This window comes from Siniperca chuatsi, linkage group LG13, assembly GCF_020085105.1.
Source record: "Siniperca chuatsi isolate FFG_IHB_CAS linkage group LG13, ASM2008510v1, whole genome shotgun sequence".
NCBI classification, from domain to species: Eukaryota; Metazoa; Chordata; class Actinopteri; order Centrarchiformes; family Sinipercidae; genus Siniperca; species Siniperca chuatsi.
Window position 1 is genome coordinate 6,312,843 of NC_058054.1, and position 19,132 is coordinate 6,331,974.

Below are 19,132 nucleotides of genomic sequence, written 5' to 3' on the forward strand. Positions count from 1 at the left end.
TATTTTTTTGTTATTATGTGATCGCTTTATTATTGGATAACCACAGACCACAGATGGTTGTAGATGGTAAACCCAGGTAAGCTTTACCCATCATTTTAGGCTGATTATTACGGATGGTATAATCATAATGAACAGAACAGCAGCTACTGCAGACTGATATTTAGAATATGGGGCATTTAAGGGGAAAGGCATACATTAAAGGATGTTTCAAGTCTGTCTTAATACAATACTCACATGCCCATATGTATGTTGTAAGAGTTACTGGTGACTGCAATCGTTCCTTTTCTTTGGGAAGATGCCCACTTGATTTGGCTCTCAGACTAATCAGGCTTATTTAGCTTCGGATGAACTTTGGACTGCAGTTTTGCACAAAAGAGGGCTGTGGATGGGGGTGCACGGTGGCAGAGCGGCTAAAGCTCCTGCCTCCCAATAAGGAGATCGTGGGTTCGTGGGATCGATTCCCGGACCAGACCAACATCACACAATCTCTCTGGGTGGAGTCTGCATGTCCTCCCCGTGTTACCGTGGGTTCTCTCCGGGTTCTCCGGCTTCCTCCCACCGTCCAAAGACATGCATGTGTAGGTTAATTGATAACTCTAAATTGCCCGTATTGAATGAATGTGAGAGTGAATGGTTGTCTGTCCTTGTCTGTGTCTGTGTTAGCCCTGCGACGAGTTGGCCACTGTCCAGGGTGTACCCTGCCTAAGGCCCAAAGTCACTGGGATAGGCTCCAGTCACCCGTCCCTAACGGGACCAAGCGGTAGAAAATGGATGGATGGATGGAGAGGGCTGTGGATTTTGTACTCCGTCTCTTACATTGTAGTCACACTAGGAAGAGATCGTTTCAGGGCCTGTATGGACAGCACACATTAAATAGAATTCAAAAATACTTTATTCCCCCCCCCCAATTTGAGGCATGCTGGTTTGCAAAATAAAATCATTCACACACATAAAACAAGAGTTTAGTAACAAGAGTGAATGGCAGTAACCAATCCATAGTTGACCAATAATGGATTGGCCACTGCCATTAACTTTTGGAATAATTACAGTGACTAATAACTCTTTCAACACACATATGGGCATGTAAGCATTGTATTAAGACAGACTTGAAAAAGTCTGAACATGTATATTGCTTCTGTGAAGGTATATTATCCACCTTTTTTCAGTTCAGTGTCGGGCCAGCAGCATCTTAACATTTGAGTAGTAAACTTGTAACTGAAAGTCACCAATTAAAATCTTAAGACCAGCAGGTAAGTGTGACCAAATGAGTTTTTCACACCCACAAAAACTATGTACCCTTGCCTCTAACTGTTTCAGTGAAGCTTCTCAGTGCAAAAAGTAAAAAACTGGACATCTTGCAAGTCTGGATGTGAAAATGTTAATTGTGAAGTAGGACATTCCTGAAAAAAAAAAAGCCTGGATGCATAGGAGAAGTTACATTTTAAGGGTTGAACTGAAGGTTGCATATTGTCACTACATTACAGTAAAGTTTAAAAGTTACAGAGATAGGCCATTGTTGTTGGGAAATTATTAAAACATATTCCACAGGTACATTAACACCTATTTAGTGTAAAAGGAGCATCCCTGGGTGTGCAGTGCCACACCTCCGAGCATCGTTACCGCAGCAGCGGTGGCGCGATCATGTGACGCCTGCATTTCCGACACAACAATACAACACCGTGTCAGTCTGCATTCACGCTCCCTCTCTCCCCCCACGCCTCGCTCTCGGTATGGCGGACGGCGAGAGGTCCCCGTTACTATCAGATCTGGGAGATGGTGCTCTTGGCAGCGGTAACGGCGGGGTGTCTCCCGGTGCAGCGCCGTACGGCGTGCCCAACAAACCACAGAGTGAGTATCCATGGTGCTCTCTCCTCCAGCCTGAATTAGCCTAGCTTACATTAGCTTCCACTGACAGGGCATTCTGGTTAGCCTGCTAGCTCAGCTGTAAATCAGCCTGTCGGGACTATGTTTGTGCATGATATAATGTTAGCTTCCAGTGTATTTATGAGCGTCTCATGGGAGATGAAATATGCTGATTTGCAATCATGACGTGAACAGAGACTCAAGGGAATCAGCGGTGTGATAACTAGCTAACCTAGCAGCCGTTATATTAGCTTGGTAGCTAGCTCTACTTAACACCGGCAAACCACCCGCAAAGCTTCAGGTTTGCAGCTCAGCAATATTATTACTAAAATATATTTTATTTACGCTTCCTAACACAAATTGTTGCATGTATTTCAACAGCTGAATGGTGCCTACTGTACTCGCAAGCTAGATAACTGTACCACTTAGCTAGCTAGCATCTGAGAAACGTCTGATTTGATTGACATATGAGAGGGATGCTGCAAGAGAGAGCTGCGACCAATGACCACTCAAATAGGGAGGGACTGTGCCTAAATACATTAATGGAAATGGCATGAGATATGGCTCCTAATTGTGTTTTCCTCCCACAACCTGCTCTAAACACTGTCGTTCACCCTGCATGCTAGAAATGTAGGAAGTACTGTATGTTGCATTGCATGTCCCATTTACTCACTCTTTCCTTCTCTGTTTTCTCTCTGTCACCCACAAATACTTAAACTCTTATTTGTTGAAAATAACCCCTGCTCCACATTCCAGGAGTGTTTTTCTTCTAAAGCTGCTTTCAGTTGAACTCGAGACCAAATCTTATTATCTTGTTAATCGCAATGCAAGACGTTACTTGTCATGGGAATTGAAGCTTTATTTTAGTCCATTGCACAACTCTTGTGACTGTGTTCCCTCAACAATCCATTCATTTGTCACTGGTTGTACTACTTCTGTATTCATAATTCTTTCCCTTCCTCATCTCCCTCCCTGTGCAGGCTTCCCTCCGTTCCCCAGCCCCACTCAGCCCTCTGTGCTCCTAGGGGAGGACCCTCCGCCCTACTCCCCTCTCACCTCCCCGGAGAGTGGCAGTGCCCCTGTTATCAGCTGCAGGGTGTGTCAGAGCCTGATCTCTGTGGAAGGCAAGATCCACCAGCACGTGGTGAAGTGTGGGGTTTGCAATGAAGCTACGGTAGGTTTCTAGAGAAATCTGTACATGTCTTGTCTTGTCTGTTTATATATACTGTATGCAGTTGCAACACACTCACACAAATACCAGTATCTTCTATTAAAGAGTTGTTTCACACAAATTACAAAAACACATTTTCACATTTCTCATAAACCTCTAGTGGTGTCTACCCACACGGGAGTTTTGGTTTTATTTAAGCCATGTTTTGATTTTATGTGTCTCTGCCTCCACCCCAATACAATGGAGGTAATGGAGTGTAATTTTGTTTTTGGTGTTCAAAGCAATGAAAATTCAACAGAATCTGTTACCAGAATCAGTATCCTCATTGCTCTGGATAATCAAAAGAGCTCACAGTGAGGTCACTAATAGTCCCTATAATCCCCATTTCTGGTAAAAAGTAGTTCCCATGAAACTTTTTTTGTTGTTTGGGTGAACCAACCCTTTAAATGTACTGTGTATAGTATTTAAACATCACAAAAACTTCAAGAAATTAGATTATAAAGATGGGCAGTCTGTATAAATTTCTACTCTGAACATTGCCTACCAAGTTGGATTTGCAGAAAATCATTGAAAATCTTTTCGTGAGATAAAACAGAAACAGAAACCTAGAGCGTTTACTTACTTAATCTGGTTGGTTTGGTCAAGTGAGTGTGGTGTCATTTATGTGCACCAAACAATCACAGTGGGACTTATTGTAAAGGTCTTTTTCCACATGGGCTTAGCCATTGGTTTATGATGTAAACGCAGGGTAGACAAATCACAGGATATATGATATGAATATTTAACACTTATATAAAAGCTAAACAATTATACCTCATTCATCTGATGATATGATCTATTAGGTCTTCTTTGATGTTATTAAGTCTTGTCACAGTCTTGTACGATGATATAGACTAAAAGCACGTCAGTGTTTCATTTATTAATACCAGTGGTCAGAATAAATTTGATTTACCCATGCCCCAAAATTTCGAAATAATTCAGTATGACTGGTAACATATTGTAAATGAGTTACCTGTAAGTCCATATGACATGTTTATCATTATGGGTAAATTTCCTAAGTATAAAATCAAAGTGCAAGAATTTTCTGATCAAGAGTGAAATGCTGATGGGGAGCAAAAACGTTCCCAAATGTGGTCCAAATGTTGAGAAACTCGAGCACCAACAACACCAAAGCTACCCCCTAACTAAAGAATGTACGGTTACTGATCGGATGTGGCAAGACTCAACAAATAACTAGATTCACAGCTGCACTTTTACTTTGCTGATTTATAAAAAGTTGAACACATGTGAGGGTAAATTATCAAGTTTTCATCATCTCTTTGAGGAAACAGGCCTCACACAGAAAAGGGTCCAAATTACTGGGACAATAACATACAAATATGTCCAGGGTGTACAAATATAGATTGTTGGCCACGACCTTATAAAACACACAGACAAGGTTGCATTTAGACTGAAATTAGTTTGGATGTGCAAACATGTATCCGTAGCATTACAGATGGAGGTTGTATCATACAGACATGTGTGAAGAGTCAAGTATTGGCTCAAATCCAAAGATTTGTACCGGACTACATATCTAACTGTAGTGGCTTTGGGTATTTGTTTAAACTAAATAGGTTTGATCTACAAGGTCTTTATTGGTGTTAAATGGGGCACTCCTCTTTGTGTCAGTCCCCCGTTGTTAATTAGGCTGATAAATTAGACATATTGTGACATAACAATTTTGTCTAGCCCAGCTTTAATTTGTCGGTTGGGGTGGAATGACAATCGATATAAGTAGTTGCAAGTAAGCAATTAAATGGTTATTTCACTGCAACAGATTTATGTTGCAACAACTGTCTTCACTGCAGTTAATGGTTATAATCATGAGGCGGAGCAGATCAGTAGCAGTGACACAGGACAAGCTGAGATAGCAGAAGCAATGTTTATATTTTGAGATGTCAGATGCAAAGTTGCATGACTTGTTTAATCGCAAAGAACATCATACATTTATATTGTGGAAAAGGTTAGTTTCCTGTAACTGCACATTATTTCGTTTAAATTAATAGATTTTGTTATAAAATGGGCTGAATGATAGAAACACCTGTCTGTATAACACAATACAGTTCAACAGCAGCCTCTTGCACAATGTCGGTACTGAGTAGGACTTTAAAAATAAACTTTGTTTTCAAAAACACAACACTAACAGCCAAAATAACTGCAAATTTTACAGTAACAGTAAACTTAAAACAGCAGAAGCAGTTTTTTGTGGAAATATTGCATCATATGTGTTGAGAGGGCCTGTGAAGGAGTAGACAGTTAAACAACCAGCTGGATCAGCACCTTTCTGAAACAGTTTCAACAAAAACTGAACATTATAACTGTCATGTTGCAGTAAACTGCATTAAAAGTAACATAAATGTTAACAATAACACATGTCTATATGACAATAATTTGAATAACTAAAGGTGACTGAAATTAGGCAATCCTCCGTATAATGATTACTTGTAACATTAGTTTTCACTCTCTATCATTGCCTCCCTCCCTACAGTGCAGACACAAACTTGATACTGATAATGGAGCAAACTCACAGGACTCAATCTGATCTGATCTATCGGACAATAGTCTGACAGCAGGATGTTCTGTTGAGCCCAGAGTAAGGTGTGTAATTTGTATAGTTGTACTTGTACTGAAAAATGACTTTAATGACTACAGACCCGTCACCCTGACCTCTATGGTAATGAAGTCTTTTGAGCACCTTGTGTTGCTCCACCTCAAAGCCATCACAGACCCACTCCTGGACCCCCTGCAGTTCGCCTAAAGAGCCTACAGGTCTACAGACCATCAGCACCGGTTCCCCCCAAGGCTGCATTCTTTCCCCTCGGCTCTTCTCCCAGTACACCAACAGCTGCACCTCCAGTCACCAGTCCGTCAAGCTCCTGAAGTTTGCAGATGACACCACCCTCATTGGGCTCATCTCTGATGGGGATGAGTCCGCCTACAGGTGGGAGATTGACCACCTGGTGACCTAGTGCAGCCAGAACAACCTGGAGCTCAACGCTCTAAAGACAGTGGAGATGGTTGTGGATTTCAGAAAGAGCCCAGCCCCACCTGCCCTTATCACCCTATGGACCTCAAGTGGGAGCTAAACATCAGCTCCCAATAAGCAGCTCCTGAACTGTTAGGTACAATGAAGCAGCAACTGTATCATGAATGCCATTCCTTGGTTTGTTACCTGCGACTGCAGTTCGGCCACTTCCAATGTCTCCCAGAATACCTCTCTTCCTTATGTAGTATTAGTTAATTCTCGTCCATCAAGAATAATTGGCTTCTTATCTACTCCTACTCTAATACGCTGTTCTACTGTCTTCTTATCTCTTCCTGCTGTGTGTCTCTGTCTCCCTCTGCAGCCCATTAAGAATGCCCCAGCAGGGAAGAAGTACGTTCGTTGCCCCTGCAACTGTCTGCTCATCTGCAAAGTCACTTCCCAGAGGATCGCCTGTCCCCGGCCATATTGGTGAATAGTGTGTGTGTGTGTGTGTGCGTGCGCACCACTGTGAGACTGCAAATACGCTGTGTGTCTGTGTGAGAGAGAAATGAAGCAGAGGAAACAAGGTGCAGCAGGAGCAGCAGTCTCTCAATTAAGGCTGTGCTCCTAGCGCAGTTTTACATGCAGTGCTCAGCGAGCCGGATGAGGAAATAACAGCCTCATTAGAACAGCCACATCATGTGTTTCACTTCTGCATATCGTCCTGATTAGGAGAGGAGTATGTGTATGGGTAACATACAGTATGTGTTTTGTGTTGTGTTGGGCCAAAGTTTATTCAGGAATGGGGATTATGTTGAGGTTTAATTTTCAATCTGCACCTTCCAGCTAAAAAAAAATAAATCACAAAATTGATTCAGCATGTAGTTGCTTTAATTATGCACTGAAATCCTGCAGAGTAGCTACTAACCAAATCCACACTTTGCAGATTCATTCATATTATGATATCAGAGAGCAGAATGAGCACAAAAGCCTCAAACAAAAACAGGAGAGAGAAAATTGGAAAAGTTCCATGAGTTATAGTAAATGTCCTTTGTGTGGCATTTAAAAAAAAACCAAACAAAACTTTCTAGTGCAAAACATTACTGGGCTGCTGAAAGTTCAGATACACTTTGGGAAGAAAAGTTTCAGTTGCCTTCTGTCGGGAAAATAGCTAAACAAAAAGCCATAAAACACTTTTTGCAGGTCAAACAGATGCCAATGTGTTGGGGTTTTATTGTAAAAAACACAAGGCTGATGTCAGTCACTGAAAATGTACATCTTTGGCCGCTCATCTGAACATCATGCTGCTGCAGCCTAGTGTAATTGGTAAGACCGATAAGATTCCTTGTTTATGCCTGAGGCATAAAATCTGCAAGAGCAACATTTTTAGCCTTTTGGTTAATTTTCTGCTGCTATGTAAATGTGTATAATTTTAAACTGTACATCACAAAATGTAAAACACATAATTCATCTGTCCGCTTCAGTGCAGATCATCAGGTAAGGCTGAAGGTTAATTGAGGTTTGTATGTTTAAAAATTTAGCAGTTTTTCATGAATGCACTAGGCAAATTTTTTATTTTATTTTTTTAAACCACATGACATTTCCTAATATCCCAGGAACAAAAGAGGAATCTTGTTCCCAAAATGAGTTTCAGTTTGAACTTTCTTCGAAAATATTGTCTCTGAACTGTGAATTTTATGCCACATATATATATATAAATATATATGCTTAAAATGGGAGAGAGATGCTGACTTTTGTTGGCAGAAAAACAACACATTTACTTTCATAGTTGAGCGTGGTGGGATTCTGCATGTTTCTGATGTAACTGTTCACATTTCTGGTTTTATTACACTTGACCAAGAATTACCCATTTAGTTAAAGTGATGCCAAAAGTTTTTATATATTCCTCATAGGCCACTTTTCCTGCATTAAATTGCTTTAGACACATGGTACTCTAAACCAGACACATCTCTGTGCTGCTGTCTGATCAGTGATTCTGAGCTACTGTAGGTGTCTGAGGGAGTTGGTTGTAGAAAAGCAGTGTTAGTGAGAATGAGGCGATTGGCTGCAGATGGATCCCAAAAAGTGAAACTGTCCCCAGTCTTTCCACACCATCAGAATGAGACGCCTGCTCAGCTGGTGATTATTAGCTTGCACTTACGCTGAATAATATCTTATTTGTGGTGTGAATGTTTGTGTGTCTGTCTCTTTCTAGTAAAAGGATAATTAATCTGGGTCCAGTTCATCCTGGTCCGGCAAGTCCTGACCCCCAGCCAGCCGGGGCCCGCGTCTCCTGTGGACACTGCAGCAACACCTTCCTGGTACCCCACTCTCTTTGTTTAAAAAAAACATTTAATCAGAATGAACTCACTCTTTTTGTGACTTTGAAAAAATACCCACAGGATTTAGAATCACAACACAGTCACACATTTTTGTTAATTTCATAGTTAAAGGAATAGTTCAGCGTTTAGCAAAATTTGATCATTTGCTTTCTTGCCAAGAGTTAGATGAGAAGATTGATGCCAGTCCCATGTCTGTCTTGTCAAACAGCAGTCAGCAGCTGGTTCTGATCTTAGCTTAGCATGAAGACTGGAAATGGGGGAGGGGGGCAGCTAGTCTCGTTCTGTTCCAAGGTAACAAAATCCACCTACCAGCCCCTCTAAAGCTCACTACTTAACACATTATATCTCATTTGGATTGCAAACAAAATGTAATTCTTTGAAGGAAGTTCATTCTTGACCTGTTACAGTACATGTAACAAAATAGAGATTAAAGTCCGCTTCCTAGCTTTTGGAGCCTTCAATCACATCTCATAGTCTTCATTCAGCGAATCCAGCTGGCCAAGATATCATCACATGACAAAGTTTCACACCAGCCCAAGCTCCAAAAGCTAGTTAGTGGAACTTGATCTTTTTTTTTTTTTTTATAATTAATTTTCTCTGTACCCACTGTATATGTCCACTAAATGTCACGGGATTCCTATCATAGGTTTTTAAGATATATTGCTAAAATACAGAAAAGCAAACTACTATAATTGAGCATAGTTTTGGGGGGAAAAAAGAAAAGAATTAGGCTCTCAAACTGGTGTCATCTGTAGCATAGGTTTTAAAAGCCATTAATTGATTATCAACCTCTATGACAATCAGTAGGAACTGCAACATCAGTACAACCACTGTTTATTAAGTGTCCCCACCTCTCCAGTCTTTGAAAATGACACAACCAATAAGATCGCCTTCACTATAGAGAGCCAAGATCCAAAAAAATATGTTTATGAAGAGGTGATGCATTACTATGCACAATAGCTGAATAATAAAACTGCTTTGGCATTTGCTTTTTTGGCTTTCAAGTGCAGTTTTTATCATTTGTAGCTGAAATATCTTGTGACAGTTCCAGTAGGCCTGCAAGGTTGTTTTTTTTTTTTGTGAAATGTACTTTAGCAGCCAGAAAAGTGAATTATTGAAGAGCCAAAACATCTTAGCACCAGGCCAAGTAAATGTTGAGTTACTGGTGTAGATCAATAACCCTATCAACTCTCTGCTGATATATTCGGGCCATTTTGTGCTAAAGGGGAAGTAAAATTTTAACTTACTGCTCTTTAACAATGTGTGGGACAGGTAAAGATGGTTTGGATATATGGTGAAAGAGAAGCGGGTGTCAGAGTAAGAGAAGAATAGAGTTATAAAAAGAGGTTAGATGGATGGTTCAGGGTGTTTAGCATTCAGTTGGACCTCTCCTGCCTGCTTAAAGACAGGGTGGCTGAATGAAAACAGAAATCTGTGCCCTGGGTGGTGTTGCAGTGATCCTTTTGTCGCAGATCTTCTGATAATGTTCTCTGTGCTTCCCATACAGAGTATTTTGTCAGAACAAGAAGAATGTGCAGCATGCACAGTGTATTGTGCTCCGCAGGGTTTACAAATGTATCACTCCCCAATGTTAGGGAGGGAATAAATGTCTACACCCTGAGAGAAGACAATTTTTCGTTCTCATTTTTTGGATGGCATGCAGCGCCTGTTGGCAAGAACTGGGATGGTTGTGTTAAATTTCTTTAAATATGTCATCAATCCATGCAGCAGCAGGCGTATTTAAATCCATGGCCCAATTTAAAGATTTAAAGACCATCTGTAATTTGACAAGGAATTTATCGTTATCATCAGTCCAGATTTGCATTCACTTCGATTTGCATGTAGTGCTGAGTCGAATTGTCATTTAATTGATTGTTCACTCTACAGAAAAGTTATCGACAATAGATCATTTATCATTTATCAAGCAAAAATGCCAAACATTCGCTGGTTGATTGTTGCTTTTCTCCATTTTATATCATTGCAAGTTGAATATCTTTGGGTTTTGGATTGTTGGTCAGAAAAAACACAAGCAGTTTGAAGACACGACCTTGAAGTCAGGGAATATGTGATGAGCTTTTTTTTTTTTTCTTTTTTTTTTTTCTGGCATTTTACAGACTTTATACACAATTAGTCTGTTATTGGGCCCTTCACACCCGCTCCATAAGTCATTCCAACTCCTCCGATCAGGTCACTAATATAAAAACCTTCTGGCCAGGACAAACGCATTTAAAAAAATCATTAATTCCAAATGTCAACACATTTTAAATAAGCAGTGAATGACTTTGCACCTGTAACACCTGCACATATTTGCACTTATCTATTTCCTGCACAGCCACACTTAACTAGGTGTAAGCAGCAGCAAAAACACTGGTATTTTATGTTAGAATAGAGGTCAGTCAGAATTACAGTGAATGTAATACTGGTATTTGGAAGTTGTGATAATTTGACAAACACGCATGTTGTTTTTTGGCTGTAGCTGAAGGTCACACATCTTGCTCTTTGTAATTTCAGTGGACAGAGTTCACAGACCGGACGCTGGCCAGGTGCCCACACTGCAGGAAAGTGTAAGTAGCTATGAGCAATTCATCCATTACATCACCTCATTCTCACTGTACTTTTACATTGTGGATTTACATCCTTAGGCTCTTAACTGAAGCTTTTACTCAGTGAAACCCACAAAGTGTGAGCAGGTAGTGGCTTCAGGGTCTTTCTCAAGGACAGGACCACAGACTTTATATAAAGATGGACGACGCGTCTCCACCTACTACCACTGTACAAAAATGAAGCCAAAATATCCCAGATACAGGTGCTGCCATCTTGCTCTGGTGACGCCATTTGGCGATCGAGATGTTTTGGCTTCACTTTTGGGGAGCTGTCATGTGCAGTCAATGGACAGGAATCAAACCTGTGACATCCTGTTTGTATGTATGTCTCTAACCTCAAATACTGCAACACATTTTCCTCACCAGCCTCAAAGTGTTTACATGTGTCTCATAACATCATGAGGTTTCTGATCTGTGGGATTTTACTCCCTATATTTTGTACCTCAGGATTCTCCTTGAACTTTGCTGCAAAACACACTCCTATATCACTATCTCCATAAGCTTCTTAACATGGTGAGCAAAGTTCATGGGACTTTAGGGACGGGAATTAGCAGGCATAACCAGATATCTCAAGAATTATTATTTCAAGGCAAATCTGTGGTATTACAGTTTGATGTTACAGGGTTTTTTTTTTTTTTTGATTTCTGTTTACGCCTAGAATTATGACCTTAAGCAGAACAATGCAGAAGGTAAAACTTGAGAGAATGTGTGTGTCTTCAAAGTTTAAAGTTTTTGGCTGTACATATGCGAATAATCAGAACACTGTTTCTGGAATCTGTCAGGCACACAAAGCAACACCTTGCCTCACTTCTTTTCCCACAGCATTTAACTTCACAAGGTGCTGAAAAGAACTGTACCACTGTGTCAGTTGTATTACTGCAATACACAGGTGTGCCTTTATGAACAGCTTTAGTCATCTGAATTGAGTTTGTCAAATCTAAAATAGCCTCAGAACCTGGATTGAACTTGAACAGGTGCTGCTTGAACTTGAAGTTCTGCAGGTGTTATACCATCATCCTTCATATGTTCTTTTTCAGCCTGGCACTTCCAGTAAGAGTTTTCCTGCTTTGGCAGCAGTAAAAAAAATGATTATACACTCCCAAAATCTACAAACTAAAATGAGTGATCCTGGTGTAATTTCTGTGCTTTAAAATGTGCCAAATCAATTTTTAACCCCCATCATTATTTAATAGGACCTTTTCACCGAATACGTTTTGACAAGTTGTAGTGGAAAAAGCACAGGTGTAAATAATACAATGACAGATGACTGAATTCCATTTAGCTTGTTCAGTTCCAGGGTCCTGGTATTGTGCATGCTGGCTCACTGTTATACTGTCATGGCTTACTGGGATGCTTGAATAGAACAAATAATGTTATATGTAATGTAATAACACAGGAAAAACAGGGTCATATCTGTATATTTGTTGTATTAAATTTAATTTCCTAGTAAAATTAATTTTGGCACATCTCTCCTTTTTGTTGGTCCTGCAGCTCCTCCATTGGTCAGAGGTATCCCCGGAGGCGAAGCTTGTGGTGTTTTCTACTCTGCTTGCTATTCAGCATCTCCACTGCCGGGCTGATGGTGAGTGGACGCCACCAGACACCTTGCTAACGCCAAAAAGATAGAGGCCTGTTGTTCAGAATTAATAAGAGATTTTCAATAGCTGGCTTGTAGGCATTCACTTTTTTAGCAGGCTAAACATGACAGAAATCATTGTTCAGCTATTGTCTCTCTCTTTTCTAAATCTGTCCTCACTTTTTATTCAATAATGTGAAAACCTTACAAAGGTAGTAGGAAGAAGCATTATGATTACAAGCTCTACAGACACTATGTGACAGGCCTCTATTTGTCAGTGAGATACAGCACAAACACAACCTAGTTAAACTGTAAGCAATGTTCAGGTTGCAGCACCAGCTTCAACACCAGATAGCAGAACAGATTGTATTATTCCTGGTTAGTTTTGACCTTCTGTTAAATGTGCATACAACCATTCAAGGCTCACAATGCAATTTATATTTTCTCTATTTGCTCTTATTTAAATGATTAAGATAACTAATAATTATAGATCACAGTTTTATAGACAATCAGTAGAAAATAAAAGGAGTGCAAAAGATAAATAAACATGGATACATAGAAAGAACTAGATAGTCAATACATTCTGCTTCATAAACAGCAGAGGGTGCAAGATGAGCATGAAACGGCGCCCCACAGTATAGACAGATTGAACACAGTATGCATACGTGCCTGCCAGCAAGCATGGAGAAAAGTAAGCAATGTGCAAGCAATAAATGTGCAGTATTGACAGCATTGCATAAAGCTGGTGTCGTGGCAATAAACATCACAACATGAGATCAGGTTGTGTTTAATAAAAAGGTTGTTTTAATTATAGGAATGGTACAGGAGCACAGGGTTTTGACAGTTTAATCTCTACGTTGCACCAATAAACTTTATAGGCAACAACCCAAGACAAGTAACAGATCAAACTTAATTTCCAGACTGTATTTAATATAATTAAGGAAGCAGTGGTTTTATAGTACTTGAAGGTAGTTAAGAGTTGATGGTAGTTAAGGAGATTCATCAGTGTGGTGTGTCCCCAACTCAGCAGCATGAGCTAAGAGATGCCAGTTAAATTATTAAGGTCCCTGAGGGCAGCCTGAATCATTAAAACTTTACAGATCATTTACAGGAGAAGAGGGAAGAAAATCTTCAAGGCCGACCACACAGAAACGCACCTGTCACCTACACAAAACCTTATCTGGGTGTCTAGTCCTGGACTTGAACATGCTCGGTGGTTTTTCTAGATAGTATTAGTCATCTGAGCCAGGGGTGTGTATATCAAGGAGATATCTGGGTGTCAAAACAGGAAAGAATATTATTTATTATAAGAATTTATGACATTCCTGAGAGCAGTACAACAATATATATGAAAAATGCTTCCTAAATCAAGTTTCATAATTTTTTTTTGACTCTTTATACTCATATTAGCTTTGCTCTAGTGTTGTGACTTTGAAACAGGAATTCATATTTCAATATTGTCAGAAAATCCCTGTGGGTTCTCTCAAAGTCACTTTTGCCATTTTAATTAAATAATTTTCTTCTGAGCAGCTGCACACTTAATACTTGATGGGAAAGCTATTTTCTCTCTTACCCCTCAGTCACTCTTAAGTACTGAATATGTGCTCTTCCATGAAAATGTGTGCGTTTGAAACAGTAAAATTCAGCGTCACTGCATTAGTCTGGTGCAGGTGGATTAATCACAGACTATAGATACATGAAATACACTAAATGGTTTAGTCTGTTTTGCAAGAAAAACGTCTCACAAGTGAATTTGTATTGTGCTGTCTTTAAAAAAAACCTGGTTCGTCTTTTACCTACCTGTCTGGAATTTTGTACAGTTTGCGACAATATAAATGGGTCCATAATAAATGCACAGAACACTTTCAAGCCTAATTGTAGCTTTAGCTCTCTGGTTCCTTGCATTTAGCCTGATTGCACTTGAATTGGCTCATTATAATCACCATAACACACTCAGAATGTGCTTGAGCAACATCTAATTTTGTAAAACTTCGTCTGTTGTGTTGACTCCCTCCAGGCCGGAACGTGGGTGAAGGCTCAGACCTACCAGGGGATCTACGCCTCTTGGGCTGTGCTGCTGCTCCTGGTTCTCGTCACCCTGGCTCGGGCTTTCTACTGGGCCTGCATGAGGGTCAGCCAGCCCCTCCAGAACTTCACATAGAGCCCCCTCCAACTCTGCCGCACCCTCTTCCCAACCCGCCAGGCAGGAGGAAAAATGGCTTTAAAGGAAAAAACAAAACATAACCCAAAAAACAGAATATTTATTTAAAACCAACCCCAGAAAGAAACAGTTCTCCTGCTGTCCCTTTCCTTTTAGTCAAATGTGTTTCTAAAACTGGATGGCGGTGGCTGCGACTGCTATATATCGGTAATTATCATGATGCGTATAGCCTAATGTACTGTTTATCTGTTCTAATCTCGTGGCCAGTGTGGGGTTCATTTTAACATTATAACAACTATAACATTTATCTTCTCTTTCCCCTGCGCTGTTCATAAATCTTGGATTTAGTCTGTGGCACATCTGTTGCACTCTCGCAACTTCTCAGATGAGGGCTTGTAGTTAAGTCGTGGATGTGAATATTGCCCTTGTTTTTGTTTAGGGGGACACTCCCCCTTCAATCCTAATTTGACATTAGGTTTAGTATTTAAGCATTTAACATTTTTTAAACCGAGAAACAAATTATTTTGTGATTGCGGCGATGAAGTCAGATGAAGCTAACAAATCGATGCCAGTAGAAGATGAGTGACCAGAGGGACATCAGCCTCCTTTTGTGAATCAAAGATCAAGTAGTTGTTGAAATATGTCTGAAAAATTGAATTCAGCAGCATGTGAAGGTAGGCCATGATGTTTCTGAACTCAATGTTTATGCTGAATTATCCCCTGGGACTGACTTTGATCCAAAGCAGCTTGAAAGCCTTAAAAGAGGTGTGATAGAAGGATTCAGCACACGCGCACACACAAACGTACACACACATACATACACAGCCACATGAATGCTTACGGCACACAACAAAAGGAGGATGCTCTTTTAGAGTCGCAACAGCTCAGACACTAGTTTGTCAAAGGCATTCCAGCCTCTCTCTTCAAAGACAGACCCGCAAACAGATTTTCTCCATACTGTCCTTATTTCAGTGCAGAGAAAGGGACATGCATGCCACTTTGCATGAAAGTTGGATATTTCGTTCTGGTCCCATTAAGAGTGTAACCACATCTACAGCTTTTTTCCTTTGATCCAAACTACAGCCAATAGGTTTACTTCTTAAAACCATAAAATCTTTTTATTATTTATTTTCCCATTATACCTAAATGCCAACTTCAATATCCAATTAACATCATAAACAGCAAAATGTGGCATAATCCTCCCTCCCGTTTTCTAGAGACAGGTTTACTTCAATACATACATCTATATGGTTTGACCTCGGTTGATTTTGCTCTCCTTGGCTTTCCCATTCAGACCAAAATATGAAACAAAACACGAAGAGCTATTGGCTGTTACAACATCGATCTGCCTGTTACCCACAAAACCCTGAGTATAAGGTGTGTTTTGGAATTGCTTTCTGTTGTTGGTTGCAAGTTTTCATCCTTAGAAACCGCACTACATGTTTGTCTTGGGAGAGGACTAAAAGCTGAATTTTCAGGCCTTCATGGTGAAACTATGGTCCAGCTTTTGTAATTGAAGATGGAGGCTGGTCACGAGCTTACTTATGGGTTGGTTCCAGATGTAGCTTTCACCTTAAGGCCAGTGGAACATTTGTAGAAGAGGAAAGCTCTACCTACTCATTAAAACGTAATGTCAGTCAGAATAGGTCAGTTACATAAACACACACTACACTATACATTCTCACTCAGTGTAAGTCACATCATGAGTTGTCTGTGGTTCTGAATGTGGTGACATCTCTTATGAATTATGTATTTTTGTTTTGATTGTAAATATATTTGTTGTTTATGTACAATGGAGGCGACTAAGTGAATTGTGTTGCACTCCGAGCTTAACACTACTGCTGTGATCGCTGCAGACGTTTAATTTGTTGTTTTTAAGAAGGATTATTTTTGCAACTCTTCACCTGTTACGTATTTAATGATTTGATGAACTACTAACCTAATAAGCCTCTGGACACCCAGTCGTGTCCAAATCTTAACCACAAACACATCAACATACTCACACCAACAAAACATTACGACTGAATCACATTCCCAAGCAATGACATTACTATCTCTCTCTCTCTGACACACACACACACACACCCAGCACCTTATACAGTAGTGAGAAACACTGCATACACCAAGTAAGATGAGATGACGTTACCTTGCTAGACTGAACTGAGGTTGCAGACAGTTCATGTGGAAGTGTCATGTTATTTATTATATGCTGCAGAAAGGGCCACTTTAACAAATAAGTCATTTATCAAGTCCTAAAATCTTGTTTATTGTGGAAAAACTGGTTTGGGTGAGATTATTTCACTTTTGTCAAGACTGGACCAAGGGGTTTTTTCCAAATCAATACCATGATCTGCCAGTTTCAAGTTGTGGTCAGTGCATTAATTTTTAAGACTTTGAAGGAAACAAGTAAAAAAAAAAAAAATTAATTAAAAAATAAGATTGTAGGACAGAATTTAAGATGACATGACTTGTTTAAGAAGACCTTTTTGTTGCAGTGGAGTGAACGTTTTATCCATGACTGCAAAATAAATCAATCATGTTAATGCCAATAATCAAGAACCTGGCTGATGCTCTTTTCAGAGTTTGTTTACACACAAATAAAGACATGATGATGTACAAAACGGCTTACGTGAGTTCTTTTTATTTACCAACACAGGATCTGATAATGCCATGCAGCTTGGTTCATTTTACTTTTTTCTATTTTATTTATTTAAAAAAACATCTGTCCCAATTTAAGGCTTCAAGTAGAGATAACCTCAAATGTTAATGTTACAACATGTGATTTTATGATGCAACGTTTTCAGGTAAACCTGCAAGACTAAGATGTTGAAAGTCAAAAGTGGCACATCTTAAATCTTTACTTTGTATGCTGCTTTTGTCCTGCACCTGTATGATATTGGCTTTTTTATGTGTACACCAGTGGTTCCCAACCTTTACTGTGTGATGTACAGAGCCTGATCAGATGAGCTCAAGTACCCCTTGCTCAATACTACTGTCATGTTTTCTGTATATTTTGAACTGGATGAACACTAAGTTACTGATTAAGTTGAAATGTCAATGTTTAGGTCAAGTTTTCATTAATACTAGCGTTTTACTACCACTTGGAGTTGCAGAAGCTGAACATTTTTATTCATTACTTTTAGCTAACGTTAATGTTTTCAACCATTTATCCATTAAGTATTTTAATTGTTTACTCTTACCTAATTATTTCAACTATTTATTCAACTAGGTTGAATAAATAGTTTTGACTGTTCTTTTATACTTAGTTATTTGAACTGTTTATCCATTACTTTTAGCTAATGCTAACTATTTCAACTTCTCTGCTCACTTACTAACTTTTCATGCACTCTCGAACACCTTATGTTATAACTGACAAGTTGGTGGCTTACTATGCACACAGCCGCTATAGCAGTGGTTATGTAAATATACTAAAGGTCACTATACACCAAATTAATCCTATTTATGTGTTTATTTTCATCCTTAACACAAATATGTGGATATACTTTTTAATCAAATCATAATTCCTATTTTTTCTAATTAGTTGCGCAGCCCCACATCTTTCCACGTACCCCCCCAACTACCCTGGACAAGTAGCCCTGGTTTGGAATAACTCATGTATACCTCCATCTTTCCACAGACCCCATAATAGACACCCATCTGTAATGGTATTCGTTGATTTTAAAATGGAAACAACAGCTGTCTACACAGTAGGTTTGGAGATAATGTTGATAACTGAAACCTATGATTAAAGCTGTCATCCACTCTCTTAATGTGGATAACTTCTATTAAAATGAGTGAAATCAAAACATTCCTCTTTTTGCTGAACCTGAATGAGTCAAATTTTAGAACCACTTATTTAAAGCTTTGTGCTGCTCTTTAAAAAAATAAGCTAAATTAGTTTTGATCTTATTTATTTATTTTTTTTACAAGAGCAGCTCTCCCTTTATTTTTTCTGTTCCCTCAAATGGTTGGAAAGAAGCTCATCTTTTTCTCACACAACTTGGCCCCTGTCGGCCTCTTGAGTTTCATGCGGATATATTTTTTGCCTGGACACAAAGAGATGGAGGGATTAAAGACATTGAGAAACCTTTCAGAAACCACAGCTCCTCGAGAGCAGCACGAACCAAGGAGGCTGAGAGAGAGAGTGGAGGGGAAGGGGGAAGAGGGAGGGGGAGAGGGGGGGGGGGGGGGGGGGTCAACCTAGGAAGTGAGGAAGGCAATTGGTCCCATAACCTTCTGATTTTAAGTGAGAGGGCATTAGCCTGCTTTCATTCTGTAACACAACAAACACACACACTCAGCCTCTTTCTCACATGTGCTGAGCCCTACTCAAAGTGCTTCAGGTACATTTTATTGTCATTTTATTGACTTAATTTTTCATTCATGATATTATACCACTTTACCTCCTTAGG

At 39.6% G+C, this 19,132-nt stretch overlaps 1 protein-coding gene across 2 annotated transcripts; it reads left to right on the forward strand.

The window, feature by feature from the left end:
• Positions 1–1,588: 1,588 nt before the first annotated feature.
• pip4p1a (phosphatidylinositol-4,5-bisphosphate 4-phosphatase 1a) lies at positions 1,589–17,341 on the forward strand. Of its 2 annotated transcripts, XM_044220717.1 has the most exons (7): positions 1,596–1,848; positions 2,844–3,037; positions 6,421–6,527; positions 8,254–8,359; positions 10,892–10,944; positions 12,475–12,565; positions 14,577–17,341. In XM_044220717.1, the coding sequence occupies exons 1-7, from the start codon at positions 1,731–1,733 to the stop codon at positions 14,718–14,720; spliced, it is 813 nt and encodes a 270-aa protein (XP_044076652.1). In that variant the 5' UTR covers positions 1,596–1,730; the 3' UTR covers positions 14,721–17,341. The 2 variants fall into 2 exon arrangements, with proteins under 2 accessions (XP_044076653.1, XP_044076652.1); XM_044220718.1 differs by lacking the exons at positions 12,475–12,565; positions 14,577–17,341 and adding an exon at positions 11,642–12,166 and having other exon boundaries at positions 1,589–1,848.
• Positions 17,342–19,132: the final 1,791 nt, after the last annotated feature.

Excerpts from the sequence above, each read along its gene's own strand:
- pip4p1a (XM_044220717.1), top strand. The coding sequence starts at position 1,731 with ATGGCGGACGGCGAGAGGTCCCCGTTACTATCAGATCTGGGAGATGGT. Across the intron at positions 3,038-6,420 it reads GGGTTTGCAATGAAGCTACG|CCCATTAAGAATGCCCCAGC; the intron begins GTAGGTTTCTAG and ends CTCCCTCTGCAG. Across the intron at positions 12,566-14,576 it reads TCTCCACTGCCGGGCTGATG|GCCGGAACGTGGGTGAAGGC; the intron begins GTGAGTGGACGC and ends GACTCCCTCCAG.